Source organism: Electrona antarctica (genome assembly GCF_951216825.1).
Source record: "Electrona antarctica genome assembly, chromosome: 2".
In the NCBI taxonomy this organism is placed as follows: Eukaryota; Metazoa; Chordata; class Actinopteri; order Myctophiformes; family Myctophidae; genus Electrona; species Electrona antarctica.
The window spans coordinates 55,842,423-55,862,908 of NC_136807.1; the positions used below are offsets into that span (position 1 = coordinate 55,842,423).

Sequence of the window (20,486 nt, forward strand, 5' to 3'; positions counted from 1 at the left end):
GGGCGTGACTTGACTTGTCAAATGACTTGTCTTTTAGTTCTACTGGATCTCTTCTCCACTAGTCCCTTCCCTGATATTTTAGTCTAGTTTTTATTTGTTGACGAAATTGTCAATAGGCCTATATTTATTCTCAGTTTTAGTCACTATAGCTTAGTTTTTATTTAGACACAATTTAATTTACCATTTCAGCCGTACTACTGGCCTGGAAAATGAACACATTTCACAGCTTCATGTCAATAGAATACATCTGCAAGGAGCATTTAACAATTGGATGATTTTGGCAGTTGATTGAAAAACCATTAAATTAACCTTTGTCTTCCTTCCAGAGGATTAGTTAGTAGTGTGATTGACAGGACAGATTATCATAGGAGCAGTGTTTCTACCACCAGCATTAGGCCAAGGACTGAAGAATGGATAGAGTCTCTCAGTGAAGGTGCAGCCAGTGAAAGAGTAGAGATTTACTCTGGTCTCCACATCATAAAAGGAGACCAGACCCTCCTCATAATCCACAAACACTCCCACTTTCTGGATCTCCTCTCTTACAGGGAGGAGGACAGGAGTTTCAGCAAGAGCCTCGTACTCATTTCCATTCCTCAACCATATAGTCCAGTAACCATTGTTGGGACTCAGTGTGATTTGTCCCTTCCTGTTGATGGACTCTCGGGCCACTCCTAGATTCCAGGCAGTCTTACCTCCAACCTGAACTTCGTAGTAAAACCTTCCTGAGGAAAAGCTTTGTTGTCCTAAGACACAGACACATGGAGAGAATCTCGCTGTGTTGTAAGGGAAATTCTTCTTTACATTTCCACAAATCACTTGTTTTCCGTCATCGGACAGGATGAGTTTTGGATGTGCTGTATCAGGGTCCAGAGTTAAATCCACATCATATTTCTTGACCCTCTTCATCTCAACATCACACAGCTTCGTCATCTCTTGACTGAGTGTCTTCTCCAGCTGAGACACGGTTGTCCTCGCTGTCCCCACATATGAAGACTGATGGACATTGACCTTTGTCCAGTCCTTGGTGGGTGGAGAGGTGTTGATGGATGTGAAGTTATGGAGGAGGTGGAGGTGGTCTTCAGTGTGTGAGAGCTGATTCAGCTCAGAGATTCTCTTCTCTAACTGAGTGATTTCCTGTTTCATATCTTTGATGAAGCCTTCAGCTTGTTTCTCTGTTGTTTTCTGCTTCTCTTCGATCACACCAATGAGCTCAGCCTGGCTTCTCTCAATACAACTGATCAGAGAAGTGAAGACCTGCACATTGTCTGCTATGACTGTATCTGCATATTTCCTGCTGAACTCTACTGAGCGTTTGACCTCCTGAATCTTCAGTCGCCTCTCCTGGATAATCTGCTGGATTTCAGCCACAGTCTTTGCTTCATATTCTTCTTTCAACTTGTGACTCCTGAACTGTTGAACCATCTCAGAAACAAAAGTATTGACAGATACGTCTGGTCTCCTATCAAAGATCTTTGCACACAGTGGACACTTGTACACATCACTAGTGTCCCAGTAATGTGTGATACAGGCTTTGCAGTAGTTGTGTCCACACGGAGTGCTGATTGGATCAGTGAACACATCCATACAGATGGAACAAAGGAAGTGCTCTTCAGACAGCCGACAGGTCGCCATTTGTATTTTAATGTATGTTAGTGCAGATGTAAAACCCACAGGGAACTGCGTTCGGTGTCCGTCCGGTAAGAACTTCACCAGAGACGTCTAAACCCTGATGATTAAAGTAGAGTGGATGTGAAGATCCCTGTAGGATGACGTCAACCTTAGATGATTCAGTAGAGTGGAAGTGAAGATCCCTGTAGGATGACGTTCAACCTTAGATGATTCAGTAGAGTCGATGTGAAGATCCCTGTAGAATGCAGAGATATGTCTGGGTCTTGCGGCCGATGATCCTGCCTGGTATGGAAGGAAGCTGCTGACCAGTGAGAGCTGCCTGGAGGAGCCTGAAGGTTGAAGTGGTGAGAACTAGGTGCTGTCTTGGAGAGAATCACTGCTTCTCTCTGAACTCAGGGAATGGTGAGAACTCAGTGCCTTTATATATAGAGCTTGGATGGATGCTACGTCACATCTCGCTGAGGTCGCCATGAGTCGCGTATAGCCTATATATCCATATATGGAGTTTTACATTAGCTTGATGTCAGAACTAGACGTTTCTGCCAGTCTTACATTAGCTTGATGTCAGAACTAGACTTTTCTGCCAGTTTTACAATAGCATGATGTCAGAACTAGACGTTTCTGCCAGTTTTACATTGGCATGATGTCAGAACTAGACGTTTCTGCCGTTTTTTTGAGATTTTGAAGTTGATTATCTTTGCCCATGAAGCTTTCAGAAGGTTCCCCTTCCATGACCATCATCATCCATCACCATTCTATCATCACATCTGAAACATTTTCTAAAAATTAACTTAAGCACATGCTACTTCTGTCCTTCTGCATTCTCCTAGCTTTCTCAACTCTGATATTGTCCAGGAATGGCTCTAGGTCCATTGTCAATGGCACGTACCCCATGCACTTATAACTCCAACTCTCCTTCCACTTCCTTTCAAATTGAAACATGTCACCATGTGACCATCAAACTTCTTAATCGACATAGCTTTCAACATCTGCACTTCTTGATCGACATTCAATGACAACAATGCCGCTTCTCGCCACTCTGATGGACTTAACGTCTCCATTATTTTCCCCAACAAACCTTCCCACGTTGTGCTGGTCCTTGAAAACCCCATCCACTTTCTAAACTGTTTTCATTCCTACTACAACATTTTCCTCTAGATTTCACTTGCAATTGCTGCGCTCTTTCCATTTGCCTTAATCCGTTTCCTTTTATTTTCATTTCCCATTGTATTCTCATCCTCATCAATCTGAATTTGGCTCCCACTGCTCTCCGCCGGCATCTTTAGGACCTCCCACAATCCTTTGCCCTGACCCATGTATGGATCTCCCGATCAGCCACGCCCAAATATGGAGTTTTTGATGTCAGACCTGGATATCTCCGTATATGGAGTGCCGATTTTCAGTGGGTAACTGTGGCAACCTGTCAAATATACTAGTTATTCACTATATCAGGGGTGCCCACACTTTTTTGACTTGAGGTCTACTTTTAAAATTGCCAGCTCAAGGTGATCTACCAACCAAAAAATAATTATCCCATTGCTTAAAATACTCAAAATATGTACCTAAAATAAATAACATTAAGGCATTAGGACCGTTTCAAAATCAATTATATTTATTTACCTTTTCAGTTACCCCACATTGCAAAGAAGATATTTTTTGTTAAAGTTACTCTTTGTAATAACATATTGCTCATAGAATGTTACAAATATTAAAAGTATCACACAAAAAAAGCATACACAATCACATGAAGGAATAATGCACCACTCAACTCAAAGAGCACACTATCAATAAGCCATGAAACAACAGGTACAATAAAGAGTCTCTTACTTTCTCATTAATAAGCCATGAAACAACACAGTATAACACTGTTTGGGTTCACATGAAGAAATAAATAAATAGCTGTGCATTGCACAGTGAATAAAACAGCTCAGTTGTAAGAACAGTCTCTTACTTAATTGAGTCAATTCACTCAAGTGACTCATTACCACCAGTCGTCCGTCCGGATGACCAGTCTCGGTCAAGTTATTATTCCTGCCTTATATAAACAAGTTTTGGCACTGATTGCTTGAAGCTCTCTGTCTTTCCCAATCTCTCTCTCTCTTGTTGACTGTCCCTGTGAAAACGACAAAAAGAAAGCAACTAGAAAAAGTGCCCCTCGGGGCACAGGTCTCCACCAGGGCAGGTCAGGTTGTGGCCTCCTGGTGGCGCTATAATAGGCCAATGTGAAAAGGGTGCCATTTCTTCATACGCCTTTGATGGCAATTGGATGATTTGAGTTATTTTGTTCCAAAAATGTGTTTTGCAAAAATCAAGCTGTTGGTGGCGCTATAACAGGCCAATGTGAAAAGGGTGGGATATATTCCTCAGCCTAGTAAGAAAATGTGTGAAAGATTTCACGTAAATTGCACGCTGCGTTCATGATTTGAGGCTTTTGTTCAAAACGGGGCAATCTTGCAAACTGTGAAAGCCAATTATAGCCAATTAGGATGGAATATGAAATATCGGACAGATCCGACTTGCGCACATGATCATAGAGATACTGTGTAACAATTTTTTTGGACAGAATCTGGAGGAGTAATATCAAAAAATGTGTTTTACAAAAGTCGGCCTCCTGGTGGCGCTATAAAAGGCAGATGCGGAGAATGCAGGTCAAAGGTTTGTCCTTGGCCTCTAGGGAGTGTGCATGCAACGTTTCACGCAGATCGGTGCAGTTTTAGGTAAAACATGTGAAAAGCTGCCTCATGGTGGCGCTATAACAGGCCGTTCTGGAAAATGTGGGACAGATGTTCATCGTTGGCATCCAGGGAGTGTGTGTGCAAAGTTTGGCATCGACTGGGTTAACGGTGCCGGAGATTAGCTGGACGGACGGACGGAAGGACGGACACACACACGGACGGAGTGCAAAACATACTCTCTCTCCATGCCTTCGGAACAGACGGACGGAAGGACGGACACACACACGGACGGAGTGCAAAACATACTCTCTCCCCATGCCTTCGGCCTGGTGGAGACAATAAACCAAATCATATACAACACATGCATCTTTAAACAACATTTCATTGCTCACTATCTTAAATAGCAGCGCTATTCAGGACACACACACACACAGATTCCTACCTTAATCAGATGACTGCTTGCACTGAATGGAGTCCGTCAGCGCTGCGTAATCCGGACAGTCACTGCTGACAGCTAGTCTTAAACAGGCCTCCAAATAATCGTCCGTCAACGTGGAACGATATTTGGACTTAATTATCTTCATGTGGGAAAACGCTGATTCACATAAATATGTGGAACCAAATAACGCTGTAAGCGAGGCTGCTCAAATCCTGATGTTGGGTACTTTTCCTCCACGGGTAAGTTCCAAAACTCTCCATCGCGGGCCCGCAACTTTAACTGTATGTCAGCCTGCAGTGCCATGATCTCATTCTCCAACGCAGAAGAGTTCATGTTCATGTTTTCGAGGCAATAGAATCAACATCAGTGTCTTCTCTGAATGGGAAGCACATGAATGTAGCGATGGGCTCGAGTAAGGCACAATCTTGAGAGCGTTTGTGAAAGTCAGACTGCACATTTTTTATTTGCTCTGTGTAGCGCACACAGTCAAATTGACATCGTGAAAAAATAATCTTCTTCCCACTCTGCATGGAAGTGATATGTTTTAGGCTTCTTTGCCGCGCGCATCTTGCTATATGAACAATGATGGATCCTTTTAATTTGTTTGTTTAACAACAGAACAGACCCGACGTTCCCCACACTTGAAAACAAGGCACTGCATTGTGGGGGGTTTTAAAGCCGCCGGCGCGCCGCCGCCTGCCCGAGGCGAGGATTCTTTTTTTAGTTTTTTTCTTTTTTTTCATAGCAGGGCCAAGCGGTCTACCTGCGCAGCGCTTGCGATCGACTGGTCGACCGCGATCAACGTAATGGGCACCCCTGCACTATATTATCGGTAGAATACTAATAATCACACCCGTGTGAAGTGAGGGGCCCTCCTATCATCATACGTCATCATACATCATCTCATTCTGGGCTAGAGATGTCCCGATACTGTATCGGTATCGGGAAAAGTATCGGATCGGGTCATATCGGTATCGGTGAATATGCCAGTCTAACCACAGATCCGACACAGGGGTAAGGGGTTGACACTATAAATGTTGGGACATGTGGAGTTTGCTTTTGAGTTGCCCAAACTGCAAGTACACATTTGAGTGAGGAGTCTGCTATAAACACAACACCAGATATATAGCTAGATACCTATAAACACAACATGAGATCACGACACTGGTATCGGTATTCGGTATCGGTATCGGCTAACACAGAAATTGAGGTATCGGGATCGGATCGGGACATCCCCATTGAAGACAAAAGTGAGGACGCAAATTGTGATTGGCCAGAATTTCTGGCCAATCACAATTTGCGTTCTCACTTTTGTCTTCAATGTTTGTGTTTACACAGATCCTCATAGGAGGGGCCAGCGCACCCCAAAACTGCAACATCGCTATCGAAACAATATAAAAATAAATCTGATATTTTTTCACCGATATTGATATTTTCACTCTCTTTATTCCTGGGGGTCGCTACAATACGATTTTAGTCGACTAAATCTACAGTTGATTTAGTCGACTAAAATGTATTTGTTGCCGGCAGTGAGGTGCCTGATCTATACTCACACAAGCTCACAGTCACAATGTGTCGCAGCTTGCAGATTGACTATTTTCAGAGAGTGATACCTGAGCACATAAAATGACTTGTTGTTTAGTTCTACTGGATTTCTTCTCCACTAGTCTCTCCCTGACATTTTCTGAAATTGTCATTATATTTAGTCTTAGTTTTACTCATCATTGCTTAGTTTTTATTTCGTTTTCATCAGTGAAAAATGGTAGTCGACGAACATTTTTCGTTTGGTTTTAGTCGAGTCGAAGGAAATCAACACTGTATTGAGCCGACTTGTAGATTTCTATAGCATTCATTCCTAAATACTGTCCAAAACAAATAATTCACCGTTTCAATTTCTATTATTGTGCATTCTCGCTCGTTCTGTGACAGCTCCCTCGCAGTTGCTGGAATCAGTCAGATGGTTAAGGACGGCTGTGGCTCAGGAGGTAGAGCAGGTCATCCAATGATCCCTGGGTCGAAGGTTCGAATCCCGGCTCCTCCTGTCCACATGTCAATGTGTCCTTGGGCAAGACACTGAACCCTACATTGCCTCCCATGAGTCGGTCGGTGTGAGCTCGCCACCATCGGTGTGTGAATGTGGGAAGTGAGGACAGCCGGGGTCGTCGCTTCACTTCCCAATGTATGAATGAATGAGCCATTGTAGAGCGCTTTGAGCACTTGGAAAAGTGCTATAAAAATGCAATTCATTATGGTGACATTTTAAATGATTTGGCGATAAATTAAAGACTAAGGGTGCGATCACACATTGAGGGAGTTCCAGGGTGTCCCCAGCGAAATGAATAGTTTGGAACCAAATGGACCCTTATTGGTCTGTAACTCTGAGAGTGTACAAATGGAACCAAATGGACCGTAACGGGTCCATTTGGTTACATTTGTACACTCTCACAGTTAAATTAAGATTGATTGTATAATATAAATTGGGGTCCCAGAGATAGAAATGCCATTAAATGGGGGTCTGTAGGCTATGTATGCATGTCAAACTGGGGGTCCTTGAAATTAAACGGGTTGAGAATCACTGCTAGAGCCGTACAAATCTTCTCTTATACCCAGGGGGCATAATAATTTGTATTTGTACAAAATACAAATACTGGGTCAAAACATTTATTTAAATACAAAATACAAATACTGGTCTGAGAAATGTATTTGAGATACAAATACGTATTTTGAAAATACATGAAAATACATTTTCATGAAAATGTATATAATGATAAATTCATAATTTAAAATATTAAATGAATGACCTGTCAGAATGTCTAATACATTGAAGGTTATTAAGAATGATACACTTTATATTTTAAGCAAATCAATGTGCTATAACTGTATCAAACAGGACCCACAAAGGAATGGATGGCCATCTGATTCATCACTGTCACTCCTCTTTGACTTCTACCTCAAGAAAAATGTAGAAAGAGATTGATTGATTGATTGATTAGGCCTACCACCAATTGTACATTTAAACCAACAATAAAAAACAAGATAAGTAAACAAGATACTAATGACTAAGGCCCAGGCCACACGTATATGGGTTTTTTGCAAAACGCACATTTCTCTGTGCGTTTGGGCCTTTCAGCCACACGCAAACGGCGTTTTCGGCAGAGGTTTTTTTAAATGGATAAATAAGTGAAGATTTTCGAAAATATCGGATCGGTGGATCTGTGTAGTCATGCGAAACGGAGCTTTTGAGAAACGATGACGTCACCGCCCTAGTCGCGCATGTTCGTTGTTGCTTTTAACACTGAGCATGAGCATCAGCTCATGGATTGAAAAACGAACAACTTCCGAGGTGAAAGCGAAGTTACCATAGAAACAACAACAAACACGATGGCACGATGCCCACTCCCCAGGTACAGCATATCTTGTGTAAAAATAAACACTAATTCTAAAAGGTTTATACAATTAAAGCTTTTCTACCATAGTATTTGTACCTTGAGTGAAATTAATATAAAACAATCCCTTTGATTTTAATACAGGTATATGCTACAATTTCATGTCCCTGTTATGTTTATTCAGCTTCAGTTACAACTAAATGTAACTAATCAAATCAAAACATTGAATTCTTATTATATAGTAGGCCTTTATATAGTTGTCATGCTTCTCATCAAATGTTATTAATTGTGATCCATGTATTTTTAATGCTTAAAATATTGAAATCAATGTTTGTCCATGACTATACTGTCCCCCTGTTACACTGATGCAAATCCACCTGTAAATGTCCCCTGACTTTCTAGCCACATGACTTCAGAAAGTACTAAGTAGCATATATTTGAGGGGTGCCAGCCCCTCCTAATTCAATGTTGGTTTTGTCTCAATGTTTGTTTTACATCATGTTGTAAGATAATAAGAGCGCCCCTCACTTCACACGGGTGTGATTCTTTTTTTATAGGAAACCCTATGCCAGAAGAAGTATCACTGTTTAATTGGCCTTTTTTATCAATGTTTTAGGTTGTGTTACTGTTGTGTAAACATGTCTCCCCTGGCCCTGTTATGCTTAAATATCAAGAAAATTGATACATTTTCATACATCTGAAAATATGATTGTTCAACATATTAAAATCTTACTGTGTTCGCAATGTGATACCATATTCTTCATTACATGAGGAGTAATGGCCATTTTTAGAATTAAATGTCCCCCCCTGTTATGTCCAAAATGTGTCCCCCTGTTCCAGTGTAAATGTATATTTAACAATTGGAATAAGCTGGACAAATGTTTTTCTGACAGCTGAACATGCCCCCTCTTTCAGAACAAAGTTGGGGAAAAAAATCATTTTTAATGGCACCAAATAGTAGTAGGAATGACTCAAGACCCTGATGTAAAAAAGTCTAGTGCTTTTCTGGTTTTATCCTCTTAGCAGATTTTGTATTGACCTGTACTTTCATTGAACTGTACCCATTCTACAAATTGTTAATACAATTTTCTATCAATCAATCAGGGGGAGAAAACAGTGATGAGAGCTCCAGTGGAAGTACTGAAGACGGTAGCCGTAACGCTGTACTACCTCAGTGACCAAGGGCGACAGCGGAAGACGGCCAACTCCTTTGGCTTGTCAAAACAACGTGTCTCCAACATTGTCCGGGAGGTCTGTACAGCCATAACTGTCCATCTAGGCCCACAGTACATCAGGCTGCCTTTCACAGAACCTGAAGCAGAAGAACTCGTCACCCGTTTCGAACACTCCTATGGTATACCACAGTGTTTGGGGGCCATCGATGGCACCCACATTGAAGTAAAGCAGCCAACCACCAACTCCATGGATTATATCAACAGGAAGGGGAGATTTTCACTAAACGTCCAAGCCACCTGTGATTATAGACATCACTTCATGGATGTTGTTGTGAAATGGCCCGGGAGTGTTCATGACGCTCGTGTCTTCGCAAACTCAAAGTTAAGTGACAATTTCAAGACTGCTCGCATCCCTGCATTGAAAAAGAGGATTGTGGAGGATGAAGACCCCATCCCTATATTTCTTCTTGGAGACCCGGCATATAATGCCGTACCTAATGAAGGAGTATTCCAATGGGGGGTGCAATCCCCAACAGCAGTACTTTGGCCTGTCTCTGTGCAGAGGCCGGATGGTCATAGAGTGTGCCTTTGGGCGATTGAAGGCCAGGTTTGGGGTCCTTAGAAGGCAATGGACATAAATATTGTCGATCTCCCGTTTGTCATTTATGCATGTTTTGTTCTTCACAACTATTGCGAGGTCTGTAAGGAGACTATTGATGACAGCAGTGTGAGGGCAGCTGTTTGACAGGGACTTCCAGCCTCCCACGCAAAATAACCAATGTAGAACAGACTGCAATGAAACGGAGGGAAAGAGAGTCAGAAGGGTACTGACAAAGTTTCTTGACCCTTGACCTATTCAGACCGGGAGAGCATGGGCATCTGTCATTTTAGATTTCATTTCACTGTTGGGCATTAAAAATTGGCACAGTTACAAGCTCACAGCGCACCACTTTGTGCGGCGTGCCACACTGCAAGCTTGTACATTTTACTATTTTTGAAACATCTTGAAAGTGTTGAATGCTTTCTTTTTTGTTTGTATTGTTTACTATATTCAAAATATTTTGTTTACATTTTGAACATGTGAAGCTGCAGTGAGTAATTTTCTTAAAGGGGCATTCCACTCATTTTCAATGTCATTAATATACCTTAGAGCTGTTGTAAAAAAGTCCCTATGTTTCTTAGAACTGGAGGTCTGAAAAAAATCATTAACATGGTGAAACACATCTTGATGATGTCATCAAGATGTGTTTCACCATGTTAATGATTCTTTTCATACTTTCCATACTAGGAAACACATAATGGGGGGACTTTTTTATTATTTCCACACAAAAGCTGAAAATGAGTGGAATGCCCCTTTAAGCACATTTTGATGCATATATATACTTTTTCTAGAATACATTCTCAATACGGGACGGGAAATAGGTGGGCTTGAGAATTTAGTTTAGTTTATTACAGTTTACCCAGACAGTTTATAGCAGACACAACAAGCCATTCACTAGTAAGAAACCACACCACTGTTCAAGATTAGGAGTATTTATTTGCACAAGTGAGATGTGGGTGTAATGATGAGGAGCCCGGGGAGGGCGAGACTTAGGATGGGGACGTAGTCTCGAGAGCTTGACGACCGACCTGCTCACCCGGGAGCGAAGCGTGGGGGGGAGGCGGAGGATGGAGAAGGTCTCTAGGCGACCGGCGTGTGGAGCCTCCCGTCCTTGGACCCTCGGTCGGGCGAGGAAAAACTCCCTCGAGGGGAGTGAGGGAGAAACCTCGGGAAGGACCGCGGAGGAGGGGACCCCCTTCCTGGGCGGACGGGCTAGGCGGAGTGCGGCCGTTACGGTCTGCCTAGCTGGAGATGGGCGTCGCGTACGTCGTGGAGGTTGGACCGGATGTATGCGTGGTATGCCTGGGAGGACCATCTTCCCAGGACGCGGATGAGGTGGTCGGAGAGCCCTCGTCTGGAAGCGGAGGAGGCGGCGCTGATGCGGAAGGAGTGGCCGGAGTAGAGGTGAGGGGGGAGACCGGAGAGGGAGAGAACCTGTCGGAGGTGATGGTGGAACCAGAACCGGGTGGCGACGGAGCCGGACTCGTGATGAAGAGGGGGTCTTGAGGGTTAGCGTGGCAGGATCGTCTCGTGGTGACCTAGCGGAGGAGGGGTTCGTAAGGACTGAGTGGTGAGTTTGTCTTGAACAGGTGGATGGAGGAAGAACGCCCTAGCTGGTCCGTCTTGCTCCGTTTGAGCGTGAAGGTGAGGGTTTTGGAGGAATGGAAGGTGATGTCGGACAGGCTCGGATGGAGTGAGGTGTCGTACCGGGATGAAGAGGACGTGAACTCGGAACACCGCAGGAAGGCGAAGAAGGCGAGCAAGAACATGCACTCCAGCGTGGAGGAGATCTGAGGGGTGAGGTAGCCGGCGCGGAGAGTTTGTAGGCAGAGGAGGAGTAGGTCTGACGTCAGTGGATGGCGGCGTGGCGGGACTGGTATCTCCCGGCGCTGTAGGCCGCGGAGCAGCATGGAGAGGTGGGGATGAGAGGTGGCCGGGTTTGGAGATCCGTCCAGTAGACGGAAGAAGAAGTTGATGCCGCTGAGATAGACGTGCAGGTCTTTGTTGATGATGTGTACGGTGGCCTGGTTGTCCGTGTGGATGAGGATGGACTTCTGTGCCCACTCGTGACCCCAAATGAGCGCAGCCACCACTATGGGAAATAATTTGTGGAGTGCAGAGGAGGGGTGAGTGGTGGGGGGAGTGAACGCGAGGAATTCGGGTGACGAATTCGCCTACTACCGACCTTGGTAGTAGGCGCCGAACCCGAGTGAGGGGGCCGCGTCCGTGTAGAGTTGGATATCGTCGGGGTTGGAAGTGAGTGTGTCGTAAAAGAACGTGATGCCGTTCCAGTGCGAGAGGAGGTGAAGCCAGAGGCGAAGGTCGGTGTGACAGGAGTGGTCGATGGGGACTGTGTCGTGCAGGTTGGGGACGGAGGTGGCGGTGGAGAGGAGGTGGGAAATGAAAGGACGGCCTTGGGGTATAATGCGCATGGCGAAGTTGAGGTGACCGAGCAGGGCTAGGAGTTGCCGTTTGGTGCAGGAAGGGGCCAGGAGGTAGTTGTGAAGGAGGAGGGTAATTCGGTTCAGCTTGTCTAAGGGGAGGGAAGCCTTGAAGGCGACTGTGTCCAACGTGATGCCTAGGAACTCGAGGGTGGTGGACGGGCCGATGGTTTTCTCCTCGGAAAGAGGGACGCCGAGTTCTGTGAACACGTGTCTGAGTGTAGAAATGCCGTGTGCTGGGGGGGTGGAGGGGGGCTCGACGATCAGGAAGTCGTCGAGGAGATGAATCAGGTGGGGAATGCGGTGGTTATTTAGGAGGATCCAACAGAGTGCTCTGGAGAGGTAGTCGAATAGTTTTGGGCTGCTTTTGCACCTGAACGTGAGCCTAACGGCGAAAAAGTAGGAACCCTTCCAGAGCACTCCGAAGAAAGCCCAGAAGTCGGGGTGTAGGGGCAGTACCTTGAAGGCGTTTGTGATGTCCGCTTTTGACAGCTGGGCCCCGTGACCGGCGAGGTGAATGAGGGTTATGGCGTTGCTGACGGTGTAATATTTCATAGAGAAGTCGTGGCTGGGGATGGTGCTGTTAATGCTGGGGACGTGAGAGTTGTGAGGGGAGGAGAGGTCCAGGATGAGGCGCTTCTTCCCCGAATACTTCCTAGTGGCCACGCCGATGGGGTTGATGCGGTACACGGGGAAGGGAGGCGAGTCCAGGGGCCCCATCATGAACCCCTCCTCCACCTCCTTGGCGATTAGCCTGTCGACGGAGTCGGGGTCGTTGATGGCAGACTGGAGGTTGTTGCAAGTGTGGGAGGTGGTGGGGGTGACGATTAAACCGGGGTGGAAACCGTGAGTGAAACCTTTAATTAGAAAGTTGACGAACAGCCGGTCGGGGTGGTTGCGGAGGGCGGTGGCGAGGGCTGGGATGATGATTGGTGTTTTGAGGAGGCTGACTAGTCACGAAGTGGTGGGGTTGTGCGGGCAGGTAGCGCGTGCGTGAGGTCCCCCGCAGAACGAACAGATGTATAGGTAACGGCAGGAGGAGATGACGCAGCTAGATCCATTGAAGTTGTTGCATATCTGTCGCCCTGACTGGTATAGGAGGGGCCTCCCTCTGCCGTCTAGGGCATTGGAAGTGCGGGCGGGATCGGAGGAACGTGCAGGCTTGGGAATTGAGGGGGGGGGGGGGGGGTGGGGCTGTCGAACCGGTGCGGGGGAACAGAGGTGGGGGGTGGGTGGAGATGTTGGCCGACTGAAGGGAGGACGTGTTGGCGGGGGCCTTGTGGAAGGTCTTGTTAGGTGCCTTGTTAGTGGCCCTCTGGACGGCCGTGGTGCAGGCGGCGGACGGGTGGGAAGGAGCTCCGCACAGGTCACATGACAGAGAGGCCCTGGCTGCGAACACCCTGCAGTATAGCTCGTAATCCAGGACCCCCCAGTATGTGCCGAGGTTGAGTTGCTGCACGCGAGCCGCCGCCTGGGTTGCGAACTGGATGTGGTAGTTGTAATACCCCGTGCCGCCGAACCGAATGGCCAGGTCCAGCACCAGGACCAGGTACTGGTCCAGTTCGGCCCGACGGCCGGGGTAAACTACGCAGATCACGTCCCTGAGTAGGGAGAATGAGTATGCAAACTCTGATGGGGTGAGGTCTCGGGAACGGGAGGGGAGGGACTGGCGAAGCTCGGCTAGGAGACCGAAGGGGGTGGTTATTTCCCTATTGCGGAGGGGGTCGGAGATGGAAAGCTGGATCAATTCGGCCAGGTCGACGTACGCACCGTTGAGAATTTGCTGGCGGAGGGAAGCGGTGACTGGGGAAGGGCGGGTCGCTTCTGACAGGGGGGAATGGCTCGGGTGACGGTGGCCAGGGAGTTGGAGGGGGCTGAGGGAGAAAAATGGCTGAAAGTGCCGGGTCCCTGGAATGTGGGGAAAAGGGTGGGGAGGGGATGATGAGCAGACGCGAGTGCGAGTTGTGCCTGCGGAGCCTGGGAATAGAGGGCAGACAGCATGGAGAAGAGCTGAGCCGGTTCGGGGAGGTGTGCGGTGGGAGGAGCGGACTGGTGGGGGGGAAGTGAGGTGGCCTGAGGGGGTTGCTCTGCGGGAGCCTGGGGGAAAAGCCCATCCACGGAGCGGCCGGCCTCTCCGCGGAGCGGCCGGCCTCTCCGCGGACCGGCCGGCCTCTCCGCGGACCGGCCGGCCGGCCTATCAAACGACCGGCCGGCCTATCGAAGCTGGCCGGCAGGCCGGCCGGTCCGAATGGATTTCGCCCTCCCTCCCTCTGAGGGCTATACCGGAGGGGGTTCATACCCCCGGCAGGTTCAACCAAGCCGGGCAGGTCTCAGGGGAGAGGTTGCAATTGTCACTTTAACCCATGAGAACTGGGACAGCATGTGTGCTGCATTTTACGTTATTATGTTTAGTTACTCCTTCCCTTGTGTTGCTATCTTGTCGTGGTGGGAAGCTTGTGTGTCTCCGTGACCCTCCAGCAAGGGCGAAATCCATTCTGACCGGCCGGCCTGCCGGTCGTTTGATAGGCCGGCCGGTCCGTGGAGGGCCGGCCGGTCCGTGGAGAGGGTGGGTTCGTTGGAATCGTGTCACCTCCCTGGGGGGTCCCTGGGGGTCCCTAGGGGTCCCGGAACCTTGAGACCCCCAAAGACGCCCCAAGGGGGGCGAGACGATTCCAACAAGCCCACCCCCGTTATGCAAATGTCTTCTGGTGGGGTTCCTGGCACCAAACATTTTCAGTTGGGGGGGGGGATACATCATCATTTTGAGGTGTCCTAGACCCGATAAAAGTTTGAGAACCACTGATGGAAGGCATTTGTAGAATCAGTAGTTCTAACAGACATGAAAAGTCATTCAACATTTTGTGTTAAGATAAGAAAAACTATTACTGCATCAAAAATAAGCAAGTTTCTTTAAAAAAAGGCCAAATGTTTGAGCAGATTCTTGTAGATGTGTGGCCTTGAAATGTATACTTTTTTTTTTATTCAACTTTTTGTGCATTTATTTTCATCATGACATGACCAGATGTTACTGTCATCGTTTAACACTGTTACAGATTATTTGTTATTGTAAATTGTCATTGATCAGCTAAAATAGTCAAAGCCTACAAGAAGACATTCAGAAAATGTCTTTTATTAAAAAAATGTTGCATTGAGTGCAATGACAACATTTCTTTACAGAATTGTAGCTTATATACTGTTCAGTTCTGGTTGTATGTCCATGGCACAAAACATTCCAAATTCAAATACGATTATTTTTTTGGGGTCACGGCCTGAAAAGGTTGAGAACCACTGAGTTATAACAGTGAAGCAACAAAACTGTAAAGCTGAACAGAAAAGGTGAGCCAACATATTTGCTGTCTAACAAAATAAACAAAATTTGGCATTACAAAACTGAAGTAGACTCCGTCTTTCCTTCACGACTGAGGCGGACACTCCTGCAGACGTAGCACCATCACCATCAAGGACGCTCCATCCGAATCGTGCCCGCCGGTCCCGGTATCCACAGCCACATGATCCACACTGGGAGATGATCCGACTCCGGCGGTCTGGTCCGACTCCACGGCAATGTCTGTTGACTCTATGCCACTAGACATGGAGGTTGTTGCTGGAGAGCCACCCCAAATCTCCCCACAGAGCTTGAAGAACACCAGTACTACGCTACCGTGTCCACTTCGGCGTCCTGTGTCAACGGCACAACGATATTATTAACTTGGTCGCGGAGCCCTTTGCATGAGGAAACTCTTTCCCCACCAGTTTAGCCTCTTCAGTATCAGGATACTGTTCCTCAAACTCCTCCTTGATGTCGGCATATTTGGTATAGCAACTCTCCCAGTCCACATTCTCTTGTGCTTTCTTGGCTTTGTACTGTAAGGTGACGCTAAGCAGCAACTGAACCTCGTCCTCCGTCCATACATAACTGGAATCAGTTCTAGATTGTTTCTTTTTGCTCGTCATAACTTTTCTACCCAACCAAATAAACAATACGTATATCCCGCTCTGTCTACACGCCTTGTTTGTTTTGTTTTTTATTCACTAGTACTACCGGGTTACGTGGGGGGATTTATTGGGAAACCAGCTCACCGCGCATGCTCAGAACATTTTTCTATTGCGTTACATATTTGGGTTACATCGTTTTGGGTTGTATGTGTGGACACAGATATCTTTGTCGTATGGGCAGGGATTTTTTCTAAAACGAAGGACGAAAATATCCGTTTTGCAAAAGATCCAGAGTGGTGTGGCCTGGGCCTAAGATGAATAGATTATCAATTAAAGGAGCATTCAGTGATTTGGAAAAACCCCCGGTCTTCCCCGGTAACAAGATGTGCACATGCACGCACTACAGTGGGGAGAAACGCAACAGGCTATAACAGCACACACACCAAGCCCCGTTCGATCATGATTGGTAGAAGGCCCCTCTCTATCCTGATTGGATGAAGGCTGGGCCACCTAGCCAAAAACGAAACCTACAGTCTTTTGACTGTTAATTTTGAATGAGATGATTTGCAGTCAGGTGTTTTTTGTGACTGATCCAGCCAAACAAAACACCAAAAATAGAATTATACACCCACACTGTGTTGAAATAGTACTGCACCTGCACATTTAGGCTCTACACAGTAGAACAAACATATTTATTATAACATGTTGTTTGGTGTGCCCTGTTTTGTTCAGTTCCATGTGTCCACATGTTCTGCTTGTCCACAGAGGCAGACATGCCCAGCTCTAAAGCCTCCTACTTTACTAATATTTAAATATGTCCTGTTGTAAGCTTGCCTTAGCTTGCAATATCCAATAATCATGTTTAGATTAATACAACTTTTTTTCTCTGGGGAAATGTCAACAAGTAATCATTGCAACTTGGAGATGTGAGGTAAAGTCTCAACTCAAGGCTCGCCCTACTCTGCCTCTCATTTGTGGTTCAATTTGAGTGTAAGCCAATCAGAAGTGACATCACACATTGTGTTGTGTTGTGTGTGGGCCTAAGCACACTTTAAATTCCATGCGCGGACAGAATAAGCTGTATTTTACGTAATTTCCGAGTTTTTAGACAGCTGGTGGATGGAAAAGAAGCTCCACCCCCGCGGCTGACTGCCGCGGAGGAGAGCGTTTCCGGGAATCTGTCCGTCGCGGGGGTGGAGCTTCTTTTCCATCCACCAGCTGTCTAAAACTCCGGAAAGACGTCGTCAGTCAGCTTCCTGTCGGCTCAAATGTGCCCACGATGTGTGTGGGTGCATGCGTTTTGCCCCTACAGTTTAAACCTGAGGCTGTGTAAATGTTTAACATTTGAGAATAGAATTACATTAAAAAGTATTTTATGTATTTGAAATACAGAAAATACTAGATCTGAAAGTATTTAGATACAAAATACATCTAATTTCTTCCATCCCAGCAAAATACAAATTACAAAATATGAAGTATTTCAAATACGTATTTCAAATAGGGGAGAACGGGGTAAGATGAGCCAGCGTTTAAGTTGAACCACCCCCTTTATCTAGAAAACTAGAAACCTGTGTTGTCATGTGACCTTAAATCTAGTAAGCATCCATAATTTACACCTGGCTGTGAAGTTGGGAAGCACATGGGGAAAGTAGAAAACATTCTTTTACACAAAAAACTGTTTTTGTCGGTCAAAGTAAAATTTCGACAGATCATGTAAAATTACTGTTATACAAAGCAAAATGTACTTAGGTCTAAAATGTAATATCATACACGTTGATGATTTGCCAATGGATAGAGCCATGTGAATCATTTAGCAATTAAATTGTCTGAAGTAGCTTATTCTAGTCATTGTTTTCTAAAATGGTGGCTATGGGTAAGATGAGCCAATGTCCGGGGGTAAATTGAGTCAATGGGAATCACTATTCATATTTTTTTATTAAGTCTTTGCTACTCAAATTATACTGAATAATGTACATACTCATTTAAGAGAAGTTTGCAATATTGTATTAACAATATTGCAAATATAAGGTTCTGAATAACAAACTTTATTTAATTGTCTTAATATTGTTTAAATAATAAATAAACAAATAAATAAGACTATTTGCAAAAGGGAAAACTGTTATTATATTATTATTGATAAGTGTTCAAGTTTAAGCTTTTAACATTAAAATATCATGTGGTTCGACTTGCCCCTCGACTTGGATCAACTTTCCCCTTACCTGGGGCAAATTGAGCCACATGACCACCTTTTTTTTAAAAGGTCATATTTTCATGGCCCTTTGTCATAGATGCTTACTCATCATTTCAATTGATAGAAGACATCCTGAAATATGGGTAGATCATTAGATTTTACTGCCATCTCATTTTGCCTTGCTTCCATGACAACTTAAGCAAAAAGTGGTTCATCTTACCCCGTTCTCGCCCACTGCCCATCTCTGCCAGGGGGCAAAGGGGGTTGACCTGCATTTGTCATAACATACAAAGTTGTCCACCAGAAATAATATCTATGACCCAGTAGGATCACAACCTATATGGACAACCTGGTAAATTTTTGGGCAAAAGTCCAATATGGCCGCCCCAATATTAGCTCCTATTAGTTATAATGGGGGGTGAATAGGGCAACATTTTAAACTGAGCGATATTTCCACGAAACTTTTCAGGTTGACCAATGATATGCATACGAACATGTTTTGTATTGGAAGTTTCCATGAAATCCAATATGGCTGCCACAATATGGCCGCCACAATATTAGCACCAAGAAAATAGGTTTTGGCTCTAACTTCTGAACCAGATGAGCTAGAAATGCAAACTTGGTGTCTATTTCATGGTTTCTGAACCATGAGAGACTCAATGGAATACCTATTTGTATTATTGCGTGTGTCTGGACCCTTATTGTGCATATTTACAAGATGGTGGCTACCCGAAATAGTGCTTTACCATGATTTCCACCATGAGTGTTGACTGCTTTGGCAAACACAAGCAATATTAATCCATTGGCTAAGATTCATGGCACAGAAGGGACATATATTCTTGAGCTTGCATATTGTCAAAATGGCTGCAAACATGAAAAAGAAAAGAGACATTACATTTCCTATAAGATCTATTACCCAGGGGGGCAAACCACCCCTTTTTTGGATACCTGCATTTTTCCATAACATCAAAGGTTGTCCAGAAATATCTATGACCCAATAGAGCGTCGCAGTCCCGCCTCCTACCAGGGACCAGGAAATGATTCTCCGTTCATTTTCCTCATAGACATTTCAGAAAGTATTTATTTAAAGACGTTTACACCGCGGACAAAGCCAACTCGAGTCGTGACAAATCATGACAACAAACACAATTTTTGGGGCCGAAATATTGTTTGTGTTGTCATGAGTTGTCACGACTCGAGTTGGCTTTGTCCGCGGTGTAACCGTCTTTAAATAAATACTTGTTGAAATGTCTATGGGAAAAATGCATTGGGATTCATTTCCTGGTCCCTGGTAGGAGGCGGGACTGCGACAATCTATAGAATCACAACCTATATGGACACACCGGTCAATTTCTTTTCTGGAAATCCAATATGGCCGCCACAATATTAGCCCCCATTAGCCTATATGCGGGTGAATAGGGCAACATTTTTAACTGAGGGATATTTCCACGAAACCTCACAGGTTGATCAATGATATGAATACCATATTTTTTTGTATTGCAAGTTTCCATGATATCCAATATGGCCACCACAATACTAGCACCCAGAAAATAGGTTTGGCTCTAAATTCTGAACCAGATGAGCTAGAAATAAACTCATGGTTTCTAACCACGAGAGATATATAAATATGTTTGCCATAATTTCCCTCTATTAAGTAGCCTATATTATTGTTCTGGGGTGTTTCTTTGCAGAAAGACATCCCTCTGGCTGTATTTTGGTTTTGTTCTACTGTTTCTGTTGGCATTTCCTCTGTTTATGTTGACAATCATCCCTAGCATCCCTTCCTTCACTGAGTCTGGATGGTCTCAGTGACGGGAATGCAGTCCCCTGTCCATCTACAGAGCCAGCCTGGCCTATGTCAATGAACAAGACAATATCATGTAGCTGTATTAAAGGCTGCCAGAAAATCTGTCCATGTGCCAGGGACTGGAGACAAGATGCAGCAGGAGCTTCATTCCATTCCTGACTGGGAATGGCACCATTCTCTTGGACTCTGGCTGGCATCCTGTCATG

The 20,486-nt window shown here is 45.3% G+C and overlaps 1 protein-coding gene across 1 annotated transcript; it reads right to left on the reverse strand.

Moving 5' to 3' along the window:
- Nucleotides 1-330: 330 nt before the first annotated feature.
- Nucleotides 331-1,632, reverse strand: LOC306934210 (zinc-binding protein A33-like; the record flags this gene model as incomplete). The annotated part of the gene is made up of 1 exon (XM_079516753.1): nucleotides 331-1,632. One exon carries the CDS (start codon nucleotides 1,630-1,632, stop codon nucleotides 331-333), a length of 1,302 nt encoding a protein of 433 aa, XP_079372879.1.
- Between the last annotated feature and the right edge of the window lie 18,854 nt (nucleotides 1,633-20,486).